This window comes from Melozone crissalis, unplaced genomic scaffold (genome assembly GCF_028551555.1).
Source record: "Melozone crissalis strain CALT ecotype California unplaced genomic scaffold, PUWL_Pcris_2 ptg000007l_1, whole genome shotgun sequence".
Taxonomy (NCBI): domain Eukaryota; kingdom Metazoa; phylum Chordata; class Aves; order Passeriformes; family Passerellidae; genus Melozone; species Melozone crissalis.
This window is the reverse complement of record NW_026535785.1, coordinates 12,587,394-12,604,389: the sequence shown is the minus strand read 5'-3', so window position 1 is coordinate 12,604,389 and position 16,996 is coordinate 12,587,394. Positions and strand designations below refer to the sequence as shown.

Sequence of the window (16,996 nt, the reverse complement as noted above, 5' to 3'; positions counted from 1 at the left end):
TCTGGGTTTTTCTTTTATGTTGATGATGATGAAAAACATTTCATCTGCAAATACAAATCTGGAAGTTGCAGATAAATATACAGAAGATAAGGCATCCACTAGAAACATGGTTTTCTTAATATAATCAGTTAGATCCTTTTTTTTTTTTCTTTCAAGTGCAAAAGCAGACTGACATTTAGATCTTAAACTATTCTGGCAATAGGGAGGCACAGATTATTTTTTTGCTATGCACTGAGTAGCTGAATGTCTTGAAAAATATTTTCACAATTACATTGGTGCCTAGTACAAACCATATCACTTAAAGAGGAATATTAATCCATCTATGGAAGACAAAGCAAGTTATGAGTGATTTAAAGAAGCATCAAATCAGGGACTAAAACCAGATGAGATATGCTGGCACAAAAGAGCTGAGCTACAAGATTGGGGCTACAAAAGTTGTTCTGACACAACTAAGGAAAATCAAAGCAGCAGCAGAAGTAATGATAATATGCAAATTTAATGTTTTGGGGGCTCTTTGAACACTGGTTTATTTAATAGGTCTAGGGTAAGCTTCAGACAAAGACAAGATCCTTTACACCCTGCAGAGGGGAAGGTGGATCTTGATGGCAGAAATTGGATGGATGTAGACAGTGTGTAGCATAAGTAAATAGATACTAAATATATGTAAGTGATCTTCATCAGTTAATCTAATCACACAGATAAGACTGGTATCAAAACAGGTATCTGAATTGAGTTGCCTATTCTGGTCCCTAAGGCATCATCTGTCTGCTTCAGTTAAAAACCACACTCCTTGCAAAGTATGGATTGCTGCTGTGCTTGTGGCCCTGCCTGATGCTGAACACAGCAGACTGGCTCTGAGCTGAAATACCAAAGTAGGTGCTGAGCTTACCTTGCTCTGGGAACAAATAGAGGGTGAAGGAGGCTAACTCCCAGCTGTAGAAATTAAGAATTATCACTTGTGCAGTTTTATTCTTGCTTTGTATGAAAAGAAACAAGTGACAAGATTTAAATGTGTATTTGTTGTTTATACATCATGCCTTGACATTCAGAAGCAGAAGATGGCTGTATACCACAGTCAAGTCAATAGTTTAACTTTTTGGGGGTTATGGTGTGTGTTGAAGGTAATTTTCTGCACAGTATGGAGTTTTTGTTTTAAGATTGTCTTCCTAGAGAAACAGGAATAACTTCAACCAGTAGTACTTGGCTTGGTTTGATGTTTGCATTTTGAGAGACAAATACGAAAAAAAAATGAGAGCACAGTAAAATTACAAAATGAGAACTGTGTTGGAGAACTAATGAGTTTAAAATTAGTTTGCAGTTTAAATATTATAAATTAAATTCATATCTTGTGGAATATTAACATAAAACAACCAACCAAAAATGTCCATAAACTCAAGTTCTGTTTCCTTAGTGAGGGATTTTCAATAAAAACATTCCTGAGGATTCGATGGCAACATCTAGCCTTACATTTACTGTTGCAAATTCCAATTCAGGCAATGGTAGCAGTAATTGAAAATAATGTAATTGTTCCTTTCTGGCACAAGTGACTGGAGCACACAATCTATATATTGTTTGTTCTGGACAAGCTGTTAAGATATATAACTTTAGGATAATGGGCAAAATCTGAGGTCTCTGACAGACAACAAATGAAGGAACTTGAAGTTTTTCCACCAGGGCTGACACATAGTGAGCCTTTCTGTTTGAAGAAGCTTTTATTTGAGTGGTGGGGGTTTTTCAGTCTAATTTTCAAATAATTTTAAACTGTTATTTTTTTGTACTTTCTGGAAAAAAAAAGTTGAAGGCATTGAAGTAAATTCACTTAAATTTCATTTTGTTTCTGTATAATTTTTGTAAGTTTCTTCTCTCTGTGAGAGGCATTTTGTCAAACATACAGACGTAATTGGGTGACCACATAAAGCCTAATTTGAGGCTTGCACACATGAGCATATAGGAACATGCTTTTTTCTTTTGAATCTGGGTGTCAGGAGCTCCTGGCACTACTGTTACATTATGGGTTTTAATCAGGCTGTTTGGGAACTGCAGTAAGATCCCATGGTAATAATCTGTATGCTGTTGGATTGTGGCTGCTGTGTGTTCTCAGCACAGGGAGGTCCTGATGCAGCCCTGGCATTGTGAGGTGCTCACATAAATCCCTGCACCCTTCTGTAAGATGTGTTGGGCTTTCAGTAAAACTTCTGGTTTTATGTTCCTGCTGTGATAACAATCCCATTTAGAATTGTTTTCTCTCTCCTCTGACGTGATTTTTTTTCAACTTTTAAGGAATATTGCATTAGCCTCTTCAAATGGAGAGTGAAAAGCACTTCCAGAACTCCATGGAAGAATGGCTGATTCAGTTAGTAAATGCATGATGTTTCCAGATAACCCTTCCTGGGAAGTTCCCTTTCTAGTAAATAAAAGAGTTAAAATTCAAAGCAGTGATCAAAAAAAACTTGATCATATTAAAGTGTGGGTTTTGTTTTTTATGCCCCCCATGGCATACTTGCTAATCTAAAGCATTTGTATTACTACACCACCTGTATTGTCGTGGCTATATTTGCTTGGGACTAGGGTTGTTGCTGAGGAATCCTGTAAATTAATAAACTTCAGTCCTATGACAAAACTTGTTGACATTTATGTGCTATGAGTGTCGACTAAATCACAGATTTTTGCAGAATTAGCTTTATTAAAAAAGAAAAGGAAACAAATCAGTTATTTTTCCTGTTGCTGTTACCTTAAGGGTAATGTAAAATCATTTGACTTTGTTGCATTTTTAAAAAAGGTTTGTTAATGCAAACTTTTTTATTTGAACTTTTGATGTACAGGGTATATTGTTTAGACTCTTCTTGTTACCTTTTTCTGCTATGCTTATAATTATCAGAATAACTGAAGAATGTGGAGTGTGGAAAATAAGGTTATTCTTAGTGGTTATTTCCCAATTCCAAGATGTGTTCAAGTCCCACCAGTTTCCATTTGGCTTTCACTAGTAGCTTTAGGTGCAGGTCCTAATTCTCAAAGCAATTAAGTTTGTCAAGTTTAACCCCCAACTTTCACCGTCTTGCTGTGGTTCATTTTCTCTTGGGCTATGCAGATCAGACATGCTATGACATAACAGAGGAGTGCTGAGGACAGTATGTGCTGCTCTGGGATGGTGGGGAGAAGCCAGAACTTCAGACTTTGGCTGTCACCAGGAAATGGTGCTAAGTCTTCCTTGCAAACTGTTCACTTCGCGGAATGCTTGAAATTGGAATGCGACTTTTTAATTGTAAACCCTCCACCTCCAGCTTCCTAAAGAGAAATCATCTCCCAGGCAATTCTGCAAGTGGGGGAAGCACCAGGCCCTTCGTGCAAAACGCTGGAAACTTTGTAGCTGATATTAAAGATGTTTTAAAGCTGTAGTATGAAAACACTAAAAATAAAACCGAGTCTGACAAGAACTGGTACTACTCACTGTTGCTGTTTGGGGTACTGTGTATGTGATGTATTTTTCCATCTACAAAAAATGCTGCACCTAGGCTGCCTCTGCCTCTCCTGTGGTGCGGAATGAAAGGCAGGAAGACCCTGAAATACCCCTTCGCGTCCGCACAAGAGTTTTGGGGTGGGGAGGGCAGCGGCAGCTCTCGGTCTGCCCACATGGGAACGCTGCTCCGGGAGTGCCCGAGCCGCAGCCCGGCGCGCTGGCAGCGGCGGGGCCGGAGCCGCGGCCGCCCGCGGGGCCGGAACGAGCGCTCGGCCCTGGGAGCGCGGCTGTTGCCCCGTGGGGCGCGGGGCCGCTGCGCGCCGGCGGCGGCCGTGCCGGGACTGGAGCCGGCGGCCCCGGGCCCCGCTCCGCGGCCCGGCCCGGCCCGGGGGCAGCGCGGGGGCGCCGGGGGAGCGGCCGGGGCGCCGCCGCCCCCCGTGCTGCGCGCGGCCCGCGTGCCGGCGGCTCTCCCGGCCCGGCCCCGCCTCGCCGCGCTCGCCAGGAGGGGCGGGGGCTGTGGAGCGACGGCGGCAGCAGCGAGCAGGCAGGCGCGGAGCTGCCCTTCCATAGGAGCCGCCATTAGCGCTGGGACCCGCTGACAGGGTCTCGGCGGCGGCGGCCGGCGCGGCGCGGGGAGCGGATCAGCCGGGGTGGGTCCCCGTTTGATGGATCCCCGGATAGCCTGGTTCCAGCCAGAGCAGCTCGGCCCCTCGAACCGCCTGTGGATGCAGATCTGGGAGACCACGCAGGGGGTCCGCAACCTCTACTTCCAGCAGCAGCAGCAGCAGCAGGAGCAGCAGCAGCAACAGCAGCAGCAGCAGAGCGCCCCCGCCGCGGCCGGCCCGGCCTCCCCGCCCGGCATGTACCGCGCCCCCCGCGCCGACCCCCCGCCCGACTTCCTGCCGCTCGAGAGCGCCAACAACCCGCACAGCCGCGGCCACCGCCAGGCCTCGCCGCCCCCGGGGGCCGCCGCCTGGGCCCGGCCCGCGCGGGGGGCGCCGCCCGCCGCCGCCGCCGCCGCCAGCAACAAGAGGAAGCGCGACAACAAGGCCAGCACCTTCGGGCTCAACTACAGCCTGCTGCTGGGCCGCGCCCCCGCCCCGGCTGACGAGCCGGCCGCCCGCGCCCAGCCCGGCCTGGCCGAGCCGCTCTACACCGGCACCCCCTGGAAGAAGAGGAACTACAGCCAGGGAGTCGTGGGGTGAGCGTCCGCGGGGCGGGCCAGGGGGGCGCCGGACCCGACCGCGCTCGGCCTCCGGAGAAGAAGGAGGAGGAGGAGGCGGGGGCCGCGGTCCTTCCCCGCCCCGGGGCCGCACGCCGGGGCCGGGCAGCGGCCGCCGAGGGGCCGCTGGGCCGCGGCACCTGGGGCGCGGCGCGGGCCCGGCGGGCGGCGCAGGGAGCCGGGCCGGGTCCGCGGGGTTGGACAGGGGCGGCGGGCGGTGGGTGCCGGGCCGGCGCCGCCCGGCCGTGGTGACAGCTACGCCCCGCCGGTGCTCGAGCGGCCTGTGCGGGGCAGCCCCTGCTCCCAGCGTCCCGCCTGCCGGGGCGGCGGCTCCGCGGGGCCGGGGCCACACGCGTGCGGCGGCGGTGCCCGTGTGCATGCTGATGGGGCGGGCACGCCTATCCGCAGGGACCGGGGCCCCGCCGGCCCTCCGCTGTCACCGCCCGTGCACGTGTTACACGCTGCCGGCCGGTGCCGCCGGGCTCCTCGGACACGGCGTTCCGCTGTCAGCGCCGCTTCGCGCTCTGCTCGGCGTTGTCGCTGCTGTAGCGCCGGGTGCTGCCCTCGCTGCTCACGCACGTGCGGCGGCCACAGGCACAGGGCCAGGGCCAGGCACAGGCACAGGGCCGGAGGCAGGCACAGGGCTGGGGACAGACATAGGGACAGGCACAGGGTTGGGGGACAGGCACAGGGCTGGGACAGGCACAGCATCAGGGGACAGACACAGGCACAGGACCGGGACACAGGCACAGGGCTGGGGCACAAGCATAGGACCAGGGGATAGACACAGGCGCAGGGCCGGCCCGCCTGCCCTCTGCAGCGCTGTCAAGCTCACCTCGAACCCTTTGTGCTGCCTGCAGAACAAATGCGTGGTAGGGACTAGAACTTAAAAAAACAATAATCATCTGCTGGTGTCAAAAGAAAGCACACAGACAGGGTAATTTCCCGGGGAGTGTGTTTTCTGAGACCTGACTGAGAAGGTCTGCATGCAGGCAGGCACCTGCTCTCAGAAATAAACTTCCATGCATGTATAGTGTGCAGTGGTTTTTCATGTGGGGTTATTAGTGGTTGTCGTGGATCTCTGGCTATGGAATACATATGCTGATCTGAATATTTTGTCATTAGTGTTTTTGTGTTAGCTTAGGTCTCATCAGCTGGCATTGCATGAGACGGAGGGCAGGCAATCACCTATCTTCTGTTTACCTGAAAACTGGTTTGAGCCCTCCCCTTTTTTGAACACAGTGATGGCTTTTGATATGGGCGATGCCCTGGATAAAGGCCATTTGGTAACATCTGTGGATTTTTTTTTTTTTTGTAAAGTCCACGCTTTTCAAAACATAACCTTTGCCTTGAACCCTTCAGGGTCTGGATGACGGAGGTGTATGGTAAGAGTTGAAGGCCTGGCAGACCTCACTTTAGAAATCAGTGGTGATTTAGTTGCATGAGTTTTTGTGTGCTCAGCTTGTACCTAAGGGTCCTTCAGACCCCTCAGGCAGGAAAGCAACGGCCTCTTTGCCTTCTGAAATTGCTGTTCTGAAAAATTTGTCAAAATGACTATTCAAATTTGCTGATCATTTAGGAAGACTAGTTATTACCACCTCTGGCTACCTGTTTCCTTGCCAGCTCCTGTGTTACCTTTATGCTGGGCTTACAATAATTCATAAAATGACACGGCAGAAGTGTACTATTTTAAGCGTTTTAGTCACTGTACCTTGGAACATTCTGCAAATTTCTTCACACAACTTAAAAGTAATGTGTGTAGAACATACAAATTTATTTAAGTTAGTTTTTGGACTCTGGTTGTATTCTGCCTTGTAACTTATTTACTTGGAGGCTGAGGAACATTTTTAGAAGTGCTTTGCTCTCTCTCTGTCTTGTAAATTTTTTTCTGTATTGAAGATATAGGAAAAGGGTAAATTTCAACAAGAGAGTAATAGTAATAATGGGGTGAAAAAAGACTGAGCTTCAGCAAGAAATTAATCACAATAATAACAACAACTTTGCCAAAGTATTCAAAGTGTTGCTAGAGTTAAATTTTGGTGGAATCAGTTTCAAACTCCAAGTGGTAGGACGTTGTGGAGTTTTTTTTAACAGTATCAAGACATACTCCTATATCTTAGCCTGCCTGTGTATTGACTGTGTAGTTTGTGGCATATATTTACATGACGCTGAGCTTCTGTTTCAGCTATTTCCTTTATTCAAAGCAGAGCAAGGTGGAGTGTCTCTCAAAAACATCCCTTCATTGCTTTTCCTAAATTACTGAAGTTTCTTTTTTAAAGAGTTATAACAAGTGTTAGAGGCAGTTGGCTAACAATCTTGAATGAAAAATTGTGGAAATAATTTCTAAAAGGATCAGAAGCTTCCTAGGAAAGCCTAGAGAATGCCTAGGTCCTGTGAAGGTTGCAGTGTGACTGACTGGCTGCTGGCAGGACTGGGTGAAACCTCCTGGAGCTGAGGTGTGACCTGAGGTGCTGCCTTCTCTCCCACTGCAAGCTTCTCTTTAACAGCTGCCTGTTCTCAGTCTACATCTTGAGACGCTGGGCAGCAAGCATGGATAGAGAGGTTTGTAACCTAGAAAATGAGGTTGTTGCTGAAGTAAATATTTTAAATTCGTTGTTTTCAATGTAAATTTCCAAAATTGTGTTGTAGCAGTTAATGGAAAAAAAAAGATACCAGCATTGCTATGTTATCATTACTTGTGTGTTAACAGGTATCTTTTTGTTCCCTGATTGTTACTATGCAAATTGTGAGAAAGTAGTAATGGCTGTCAGTGCTTTTCCCTATGTATCATCCTGTAATTTTGTTAAATTGATCACTTCAAACTATGACTCTTTGGAATACAACAGAATTGTGGAACAGTCCCACCTTCATGAAGATGAGACCAGATTTGCTGGCAAACACAGTTGAAAGCTGACATGTGGCATTCACATTTCCAGTGCAAGGATGTCACTTGTGTCGATGGCTGTAAAAAAACAGCTCTGAATATGCAATTTTATTGATCAGCTGTCTGGAAAACCACTCCAATAATTTTTAGCAAGTTGAACAGATTTTGTAAATGCTTAACAGTGTGCAACTAGCTGTCTAAAGATTTAGGTAAGGTAAACATGTTGGAATAGAGATTTTGGTTAGAAGCTAAGTAGCTGTTCAGTTAAATCTCTTTTTTTTTTCTGCCAGGTTTGAGAAATATACTCTCTTAGCTCAGGCTATATACACATATAAAGAGATAGTCAAATAATTAAAAAATAACCCACAACAGTATTGGGTTTGGTTTCAAGATAGATTTTTTTCTGAAGTATGCACAATATTCCTAACATTTTCCTGTGCTGAAATACATTCAATACAAGGGAGTTTTTGCTCTCTTGGAGTTAATGGTGCTGTTGTGTACATTGTATTCTGGCTTATCTTTAGTGTTTTTCCTTAGCCTAAGTTCTCAGACTTGCAGTTCTATTAATAATGCAGGTGTTTGCATGACAGGTACTCTACTGTGTTGTGGCACTCTTAACATGGTGATTTGTGAAATATCTCTGTAAATCAGTTGTGTAGTGCTGCCTGCAGGTTGCTTTGCACCAGCTTCCATGTCTCCCATCCTCTGGGGACTGTCATCAGACAGCAGTTCTGAAAAGAGCAGATAATGCAGGATATGAATGAAAAGTTTCACAGCATGAGAATGATGTAACTGTTAACTTAATACATACCTTTAAAGAGTTAAATTGAGTTTGCCTTGGCAGGGTAGTTAGTAGCAAAACTCAAGGATGAAGGAGTATGTGTGGGTTGGGGGTTTTGGACAGGATTCTCTGTGTGTGTGTGTGTATCCCAAGGGCAGCAGTAAATAATGTTGGTAGTGTCACAATTAGAAGGAAAGAAAAAGTATTTGGGATACTGAAATGTCTATTTTACGGCTTTCACCAAGTTTAGGTTGAGCCTGGCTAAAATGTGAGAAAAGAACTGCTGAAACGAGAAACCTTAAGTGCAACAAAACCCAAAAATAAAGACTTGCACTTAAGTTTGGCCTGTTTATTGTAGGTTTTTGCAATTCTTGTGCCAAAGGACAGTTCCCAGGAAGGAGATGTGGATTTGGTACTCTGTAGGGAGCTGTTTTCACAGCAATCTGCAGCTGAAGGCAAGAGCTCAGTTAATGTGTGAGTTTAAGGAGATAAATTTGTGGTGTGCACTGCTGAGGAGAAACATTGATTAGATAGAAAACTGCATTTTGAAATACTGAATGCACTTTTTGATGGAAACTTTGCCGTGAAAGGGAGAGAATCCTGTGACCCCCACAGGAGGGGGTTGCACACAGACGTGCACACACCCCCACGCTGCTGAGGTGGTTGGCACAGACTTGAGCAGACTTCTGCTTGTTTAATAGAAGGGTTCTCAGCATGTTATCCAGGATTGCTGAGGGTACCATGAAATAAAACCATAACTACTTTAGGGAAGAAGATAGCTTAAAGCCATAAGTCTTTGCTACAGAAATTCCATTATGAGTTTTTCATGGGAAGTTTGTCAGCTTCTCAGATCTTTTAGTCTCATTTTTGAAAGAAGCAAAGTGCATTAAGGCAGACACAAACCCATTGTCCCAGGTGTGAGCTGACCAGAGGACATGGAACCATGTTAAGGCAGCTGTCTGCCTGTGATAACTTACCCTGCATGTCCCTGGCTCTGTTTGCTCAGGCCCTTGCCATGGGAGCACGATTTCCATGTGGGCTGGAGCACAGACAGAAAGAGCTGAGGGTGATGTGAGCAGAACAAGTCTGTGAACCTCCAGCAAAATGTAAAACCAGCTGGAATTCCTGACTTGGGGGAAATCCAATCATTTGTGTTGGTTTTCATCATATACTCTTAAGTGCTTAAATCAAATGGAGGGTTTTTGCCTGATTTACTGTTACATTATTTGACACAAAAGCTTAATGAAGGTGAAACAAACAAACAGACTTCTGGTGAAACAGCAAGGTGTGTGCTGTTAGAATAACAGTAATCCTGTTTGAATAGTTGCACGTGTTTTGGATTTGGTGAACTCACGTACATTAAAACATAGGCTGCACTGTGAACATCACATGTAAAAAGGAGTTATTTGGAAAAATCCATAGGCACAAATCTGCTTGCTTCCTGAGAGAGCCTGCTGGAGCAGCACTCTGTGCTGGCTCCGTGGCTGCGAGGTGCAAGCGCAGGGATGTGACTGGAGTGCAGATCCTTTCCTGTGCCCGCCTGATGAGAGCCACTGTCACTCTCTGTCTCGTCCTGAGTCATGCCACAGCACCCTCCTGGCAGTGCCCTTGTGACAGCTTGTGCAGCTCTTGGAGGCAGTCAGCTGTGCTTTATGGAAGTGAAACCAGATATTTCCCACAGCCTCCTGTAGTAAGAAATTACTTCTTTTGGAAGGGCTGGGAGAGAGAAACAGGTTTGCTAGGGATGGAGACGTGGACTGAAGGCAGTTTGATGAAACCTTTTGAGAAATGTATGCTGAATATTATATAACAGTATTACTTGAGGTTGCAGGATTTTGGAATAGAGCCAATATTTTGGCGTGTGTTGTTTAAACAGTTTGAGGAGGACTTCAGAGGCTGCTGATTTCTGCATGTGCAAGGGAACAGCATGTGGATGTATTCCTGTGAAATGTTCTGTTTTCTCCAATTCATATCTTCTGTTTGGGACTTGGATACCTATTTACCTTGGAGTGGCTATATAAGGAACACAAGTTTGGCAGACTTTTTTTTGGTAGATGGAGATGTCTATATTAAGTAATAGGAAGAGTGTGTCATTCCCTCTTGTGTGCTTGCTGATTCCCAAGAGCTGCTGTGTGTTTTATGCAGCAGTATGCATTGAGAAAGGAGGACCTGTTCACCCTGAATCTTTATTAGTGTCATATCAAACCATGTTGGGGTTGTAGCTCTTACTTTTTAATTGTCAAACTGTTAGCATAAGGTCAGTTTTAGGAAGCCAGGTATCATGTTGTCAGTCCCAGGAAGCACAGATAAATGGAGACCTGTATCATGAGAGCACATTATTGCTTTTCTCTCCCCTTCAGTATTTTTTCTGCTATCTCCATATTATACTTTGTTGCTGTCCGTTTCTAATAATTTATTTAAAATTAGAATGTTAAATCTGTTTATCACTTTACGGATTCACTTTGGAAAATTTAAATGTGGTTTTCAGAAGCTGTGTGCATAACTTTGCTATTAAAATGATAGAATAGGCTAAAATAGGAGTACTTAGTATTTCTTTTTATTGATCTCATCATGTGGGGGTTTTGAACACATCTTTCAATATGGTGTATGTGCTCCCAAAATCATGCATATGCCAAAATTTCAGATGACTGTTGCTTCAAAGCTTTTTGTTTATGTTGTATGTGATGTACAACAGTGGTTCCTGTGCTCTCCTTGCTGGATGTTGGAACTGGCAGCAGGAGCAGGATGCAGCCTAGAGCCAGCTTAGGTGTTGTGTTGAGGGAGGGAGTTGTGCTGGTAGCGATAGAGCAACACAACCAGTGCAAATTTTGCATAATACATAAGGTTTGCATATAAGCAAATAAATGCTCTTGCTGTTCTTAGTGGGCAGTTGGAATGCTAATTTATTATTTGAACATGCTGGGAATTCTTAAATTATGAGTGTTTCTCTTTATGAATTATGTTTTTGGACGAACTGCCAAAGAGTGCTCAGAATGTCACGAGTATTTGAGTATTGCTTTCTGTGCCTTTGCCTAGAAATGGGGGCTAAAGGAAATATTTCTATAACCAAGAAAAAGAGAGGAAAACTGCTGAAGTTGATATGAGCTGCAGATGTTTTTCCTAGGCTGCAAATAGCTATAGCAGGAGCAGTTTGAACTTTAATAATTTTGTAACTTTAAGCAATAGATAACGCAGCAGGAATTTTTTTCCAGCAATACTATGAACTTGAGATATCAAAACAGGAGACAGACATAAATTAAGGGAACAGAACTTCTGTTTATAGGTTTGTACAAAACTCTCCTACACATCACTAGAGCCAGTATAAATCTTCCCAGTAACTTTGTATTGGTGATACTGGTGTGTTGTAGCATAGTCATGCAGTCAAGGTGTCAGTATTGCTGCATTCAGTACAGGTTTTCTGATCCTGCCTGTCCCTGATGGTTGTCTTCCTGACCCTTAGAGCTGTGTCACAAAATCTGTGTGACACTGAGCCACACAGATGGTGTCCCTTGGGGCTGCCAAGCTCTCAGGGTGGGTCATGGGTGGGAGGGCAGCTCTGGCACAGCAGCTCAGAGTGAGGGTGAGCTGCTGCCTCACTGAGGCTGGGCTTGTCTTGTGCTGGGATGCAACAGCATTTGTTGATTTTCTTCCTCCTGTAGTAACAATTAAGATTATTTGGCAGCCCTCACTCCAGATCAGCCTCTCTGACAGTCTCATAACATCCTCCATGGTATGACATCTACCTCTGACTTATTCAAAAGTGATGTTCAGTGGAAGAGGCACAGTGTTGCTACAATGCCTTGAGAAGGCTTTATGGTGTGCTATTTTGCATCACCATACTGTATTGCATGCATTGTGCAATTTTTTGTTTTGCATTGCATTTTTTAGGATTTTTACTGGACAGCAATGGTAACAAAGACATAAAATCAAAGTCAGTGTTTGTGCGCCTCCACTCTTCTGTCTTGTCAGTGTGATCTCTTATTGGAGAAATAGCCAACACTGTATTGAAGATGTTAAGACAGCATGGAGGAAATAGTATGGTGATTCTGCAAGTAATAGAATATAACAAGGGACAAATTCAAATATTAAAATCCTCTAGAGCTTCTAAATCAGGGAAATTAGCGAAATTCTATGATAAGTGAGAGGTGTATAGGTGAGTAGCAACATTGGCTCATGACCTTCACTCAGTGTAGATTCACTTTCAGTTACATTTAAGTACACCCATGGAAAGTGTCATATGATTTCTTAACAATTACTTTGTTTATGGATGCAGCAACACCCGAAAGAACTTGCACTAACCTGTCACAAATGTTAAGTATAGAAAAGCCTTTCTTTGAATGTCTTCTAAAATGCAGCATGCAGCAATGTTGTGCTGTAGTTTGAGAGATGACTAAGGTGATGATCTTTCTGTTTGAGTCACGGTGTATGGTCTCAAGACAGGGAGTCCTTAATCAAAGCTTGTTGACCCTGCCTGACCTCTTGATGCTGTGTTTAAGCTAGACTGAGGAAGTGTGATAACTTACTTTCTTAAGCTTTCCTAATTTTCACTGTTAATTTTAGAGCTGTTCACTTCCTATGTTACTTCAGGAACAGCTATATTTTCCTGTGTGCTACAAAAAGCAAGTGGTTTTTGTTCTGGTTTTGAGGGATTTTTTTGTTTGTTTCATTTCAACAGGGTTGTTATAAAAAGTATACTCCTTTTTATGCATTTGCATTCCTCCCCCTTATCCCTCAGTAAGATTTTGGCTTTAATCTAGAGTATGCATATCATTTCTGAAAGTGGTGTGAAGGACTTGTGCCTTGCATCTGGCGTTATCTCTTATGTATTCAGAGGCACTCCTGGTTGGCAAGCTTTGCACAGTTGCCAGTTAAAGTGTTGAGTTAAACATAGTGTGGTGAAGGAACTGTCTTGATCTGAATAATGGTCATGATTGCACATCATAGTCTTAGGTCACAGTACTGAGTCAGGCTGAAAAAAATTAGGTCCTAAGGTTAATTTTATTTAATTTTTGCTTATGCTCAGCCTTCTGGTTGTGCTTCAGCCTCAGTATCTTACACTCATTCATCCATGGGGAATGACTACTGTAGTAGTCATACTTGGCAGGTACTCGCATGAGAAAATTTTCATGTTGATTTTTGCCCTGAAGAACTAGTTTGTTATTGAGCTAAGCAGCTTCTTTAAATGTACCTCTGCTTCCAGCATCAGGTGGAAGAGAAGTTTGCCTCATCAAGCTGTTAGATTGCTTCTTATGGGATAGTTTTTGAGATGAGGCAGAAAGGACAGTACAGTCCTGCTTCTTTTGCTCTCTTGTAATTACTTTGCACCTAGTGGGCATTGTTTTCTGTCTAAATTTGAACTAACCAGTGATCTTCTGAAGCTGCTGTTGTTACAACCTGGACAAAGGTGACAGGGCACACACAGTTGGTAAAAGATAAAGTTTCAATGCCAGTAAGTAACAGTGTCAGCTCCTGGCATAGAAGTACCCAGGAGTAAAGAAGAGAAAAACTGTACTAACAAACTTCCTCCCTTGTTTTTTGTGCAGTGTGGTATTTGCCTGTAGGCAGCAAGTCAGTGAACATTATATGCTGTAATAGTTCACTTCAGCCTTTGCTGCTCTGAAGCAAACCTGCTGCAGGCATGCTGAAATGTGCTCTTTCAGTTGCTATTGATTCTGCTCTTTGTGGAGCTCACAGTGACCCTCTCATACCTCTCTTACAATTGCTCACTGCTGCATCTTCTACTCATTTTTTGGGTACACAGGACACTTCTACATAATCTTCTAATTATTTTTAGAGACTGTTTCCAGCAAGTGAGTCAGATGAATCTTGAGTGTATTTCTGAGAGCTTTGCACAGCCTTTCACTCTACATTTGCTGCTTTTGTTGTTCTGTGCACAGATGTGTCAATGCACATGTGGATGGTGTGAGCAGGTGTGCCAAGTGAGGGATGCCCCATCCTGAAGTGAGTTCCAGTAGTCACCTTTGTGATACTAGGTCTGAGTCATACCATTAAAAGTCCCCTTTTTTCCATCTTGTGCTGATTCTTCTGTCTTCATGTTCAAGCAAATCCCAGCACTTGAGGTAGCTGTGTGAAATCTTTACTGAGTCATTTTTCAGTATGGATTTCTCTTTTAACGTTTTGGACTCATGGGAAGTATTCCAATGCAGTATTTTCTAGTATTTTCTTCTCTACTAAACAACTTCTTGGTAGTTTTCTGACAGATGTACTAGGTGAAGCTTCAGGGGAAATAAAGGAGATAAAACCCCATTATTTGATCCTCAGGGTTAGTCAGGGACCAACTTCTCCAGATACTTGGAAGGATGTGATCTGTCACCTATGTTAGAAGAAGAAGCATTTTTTGCAGTTCATGACATGCAAGCTCTTAAGCATTCATGTTTATCACTGGGCTGATAGAAGTGACCATGGGAAACATTTTTCTGTAATCTGCTTAGGTAGTGTCCTTTTTTGATTGTTATTGTTTGTAGTTTTCCATCCTGTGACAGTAAGCAGAGCAAATGGAGGCTGTTGACTGCAAAATACTTTGCAGTGTTACTGCTCCCAGCCCATGGTGTTTCTGGTACCTGTGCATCCTGCCTTGCAAATAAGAGTATCTGAGGACAAGAGAACAAATCAGAATATGAACAGTTTCTAATATATACTTTTAAGGGAGCATAATACTACATCATGAATCCCAAAATGGATACTGCATTGTTTAATCTGAACATAGTTCACTGTGCACACCCCTACTGTAAAGGTAACAATTCATCAAAATAAAAAGTTACCTGAAATGTTCCTTGCACCTTTACCATAGTGGATGTGATTGTTCCTCCTCTTTCAAAGTGCACTCACTGTAGTTGCTTTTAAGCATTTAGAAGTGAGAGGGGGAGCTGCATCTGTGATTTTAATTTTGCCTATGACAGCAGGGCATCTGAGCTTGTATTGGTACTGTAGGAGAGTGTCGCCAAAGTCACAAGTAATAAACGGGTGATAAACTTGTTTCAAAACAGGTAACTTGGGGTCATTCTTCATTTTGCTCAGGGAATAGAAATTTAACCTACAAACTCAACCTTATGGTTTTAATTGTAATTGTAATAATAGCTTTAGATACTTTCATAAGAAGTTCCGAGGACTTCTGATATAGGAAATGTAGCAAAGTAACTTGGGACTTGGGGCTCAGTTTTGTATTCCTTGAATGTTCCTTGCTGTGCAAAAATCCCTTCTCTTAAAAAAAAAAAAAACAAAACCAAACAAACTAAAAAAGCCACACATCCAAAAGACTGTGAATATAAGATGCTGGAAAGGCTTAGGAATCTGCATTGACTTTCCAGATGGCATACTGGCACTTCAGATTTAATTTGAAAATGTTCTTATGCTGGAGCTGTAAAGTTATTAACGAACTGCAACTGTGGCTAGTTATTGGACTTCATATTTTTATATTAGATTATTTTCAGTTTGATGCCATGTTCCTGAAGGAGAGGTGTTGAGAGTTTTATTCTGTTCTTGGTTCCCCTGCCTCCTGAGCAGTTCCAGAGCAGATTTGCTGCACAGATGGACGTGCAGAGGGTTTCTGGAGCGAGCGGGGCGCGCGCGGGGTGCGGAACTGATCTGTGCAGCCAAGTGAGGGTGGGAGCCCCGACCCCAAACTGCCTTTTGCCTTGGCTTCCAGGTGAGCAGGGTAAGCCTGGCATCATGGTAGTGCCTCTTCCTTGCTGTGGACTTGGTTGGAGTAGACATTGAGAGTGTAAATCTACTGTGATGGAAGGAGACGGAAGTTAATAATTACATTGCTCTCCATTCTTTCATTTAACTAATCTTTCAAGTCAAATAATTTATCAAGTCATAAACAAGAATATTTGCCAGGCAGAACCCACTGTGTGTGTGGAAGTAGAGTTTTCTCCACTCTGTTGTGTGTGAGAAAATCCTGTGCAAGGCTTGCCAGGCTTCCTGTTGGGTGACCTGCTGCTGTGCACATGGTGGCAAAGGTCTGTTGCAGGTTTTTTGCTCCCATCAGAGTTTTCAGGTGGAGGTTTTTTCCCAAGCCTGTTATCCTCCAGCAGTACTCATCAGTCTGCTGGGAGTGTGTTAGTCTCGCCTCTGCCCAGATAGCATGTGGTGCCAGTTATCAGGAGGTCACAGATTGTTTGTTTATGTGATAATATTTACTACACTAACAAGACAGAAGCAATATACTAGAGCTGTATAAAGATCTGTGCTACCTGGCTTTATGGAGACAGACAGAAAGGCAGATTACCTGACCTGCTGTTTCCTTCTGGTTTGGTTTAATGGTAACACCATTGGTGTGATTTGCAAAACTGATGTAATAGACCTTTATTTGTTTTAAAACTCCCTGCTCATACCTGTTGTGCTGATTCAGAGGGGGTCAGAGCTATTGGTGTGTTACAGTAATTTAGTAGTTGTAGCTTTTGTTACAGTTCTAACACAAACCCAAATGTTGCTATTTTACTGGGAAAGGTTAACTAATTAATATTAATTGAACCACTATTGATACTACTTTTACTTGTTAAGCTCTTGTTTTAAAGCAAATTTATAAACTGTTGTTTGGTCTTTCTGAGTGCTTTTTTAAGCAAAGGGAATTGGCAGGCTGAGGAAATCCCAATTCCCCACTGTAGGAAAAAGATACTTTCAAATTCT

The 16,996-nt window shown here is 44.1% G+C and overlaps 1 protein-coding gene across 1 annotated transcript in view; it reads left to right on the top strand.

Moving 5' to 3' along the window:
* Positions 1-4,023: 4,023 nt before the first annotated feature.
* The window catches only part of TENT4B (terminal nucleotidyltransferase 4B), a 39,386-nt gene continuing 26,413 nt past the window's right edge, over positions 4,024-16,996 (top strand). Inside the window, 3 exon segments of the mRNA XM_054296354.1 lie at positions 4,024-4,226; positions 4,228-4,283; positions 4,286-4,658. Coding sequence (XP_054152329.1) covers positions 4,123-4,226; positions 4,228-4,283; positions 4,286-4,658 — 533 coding nt within the window. The 5' untranslated portion in view covers positions 4,024-4,122.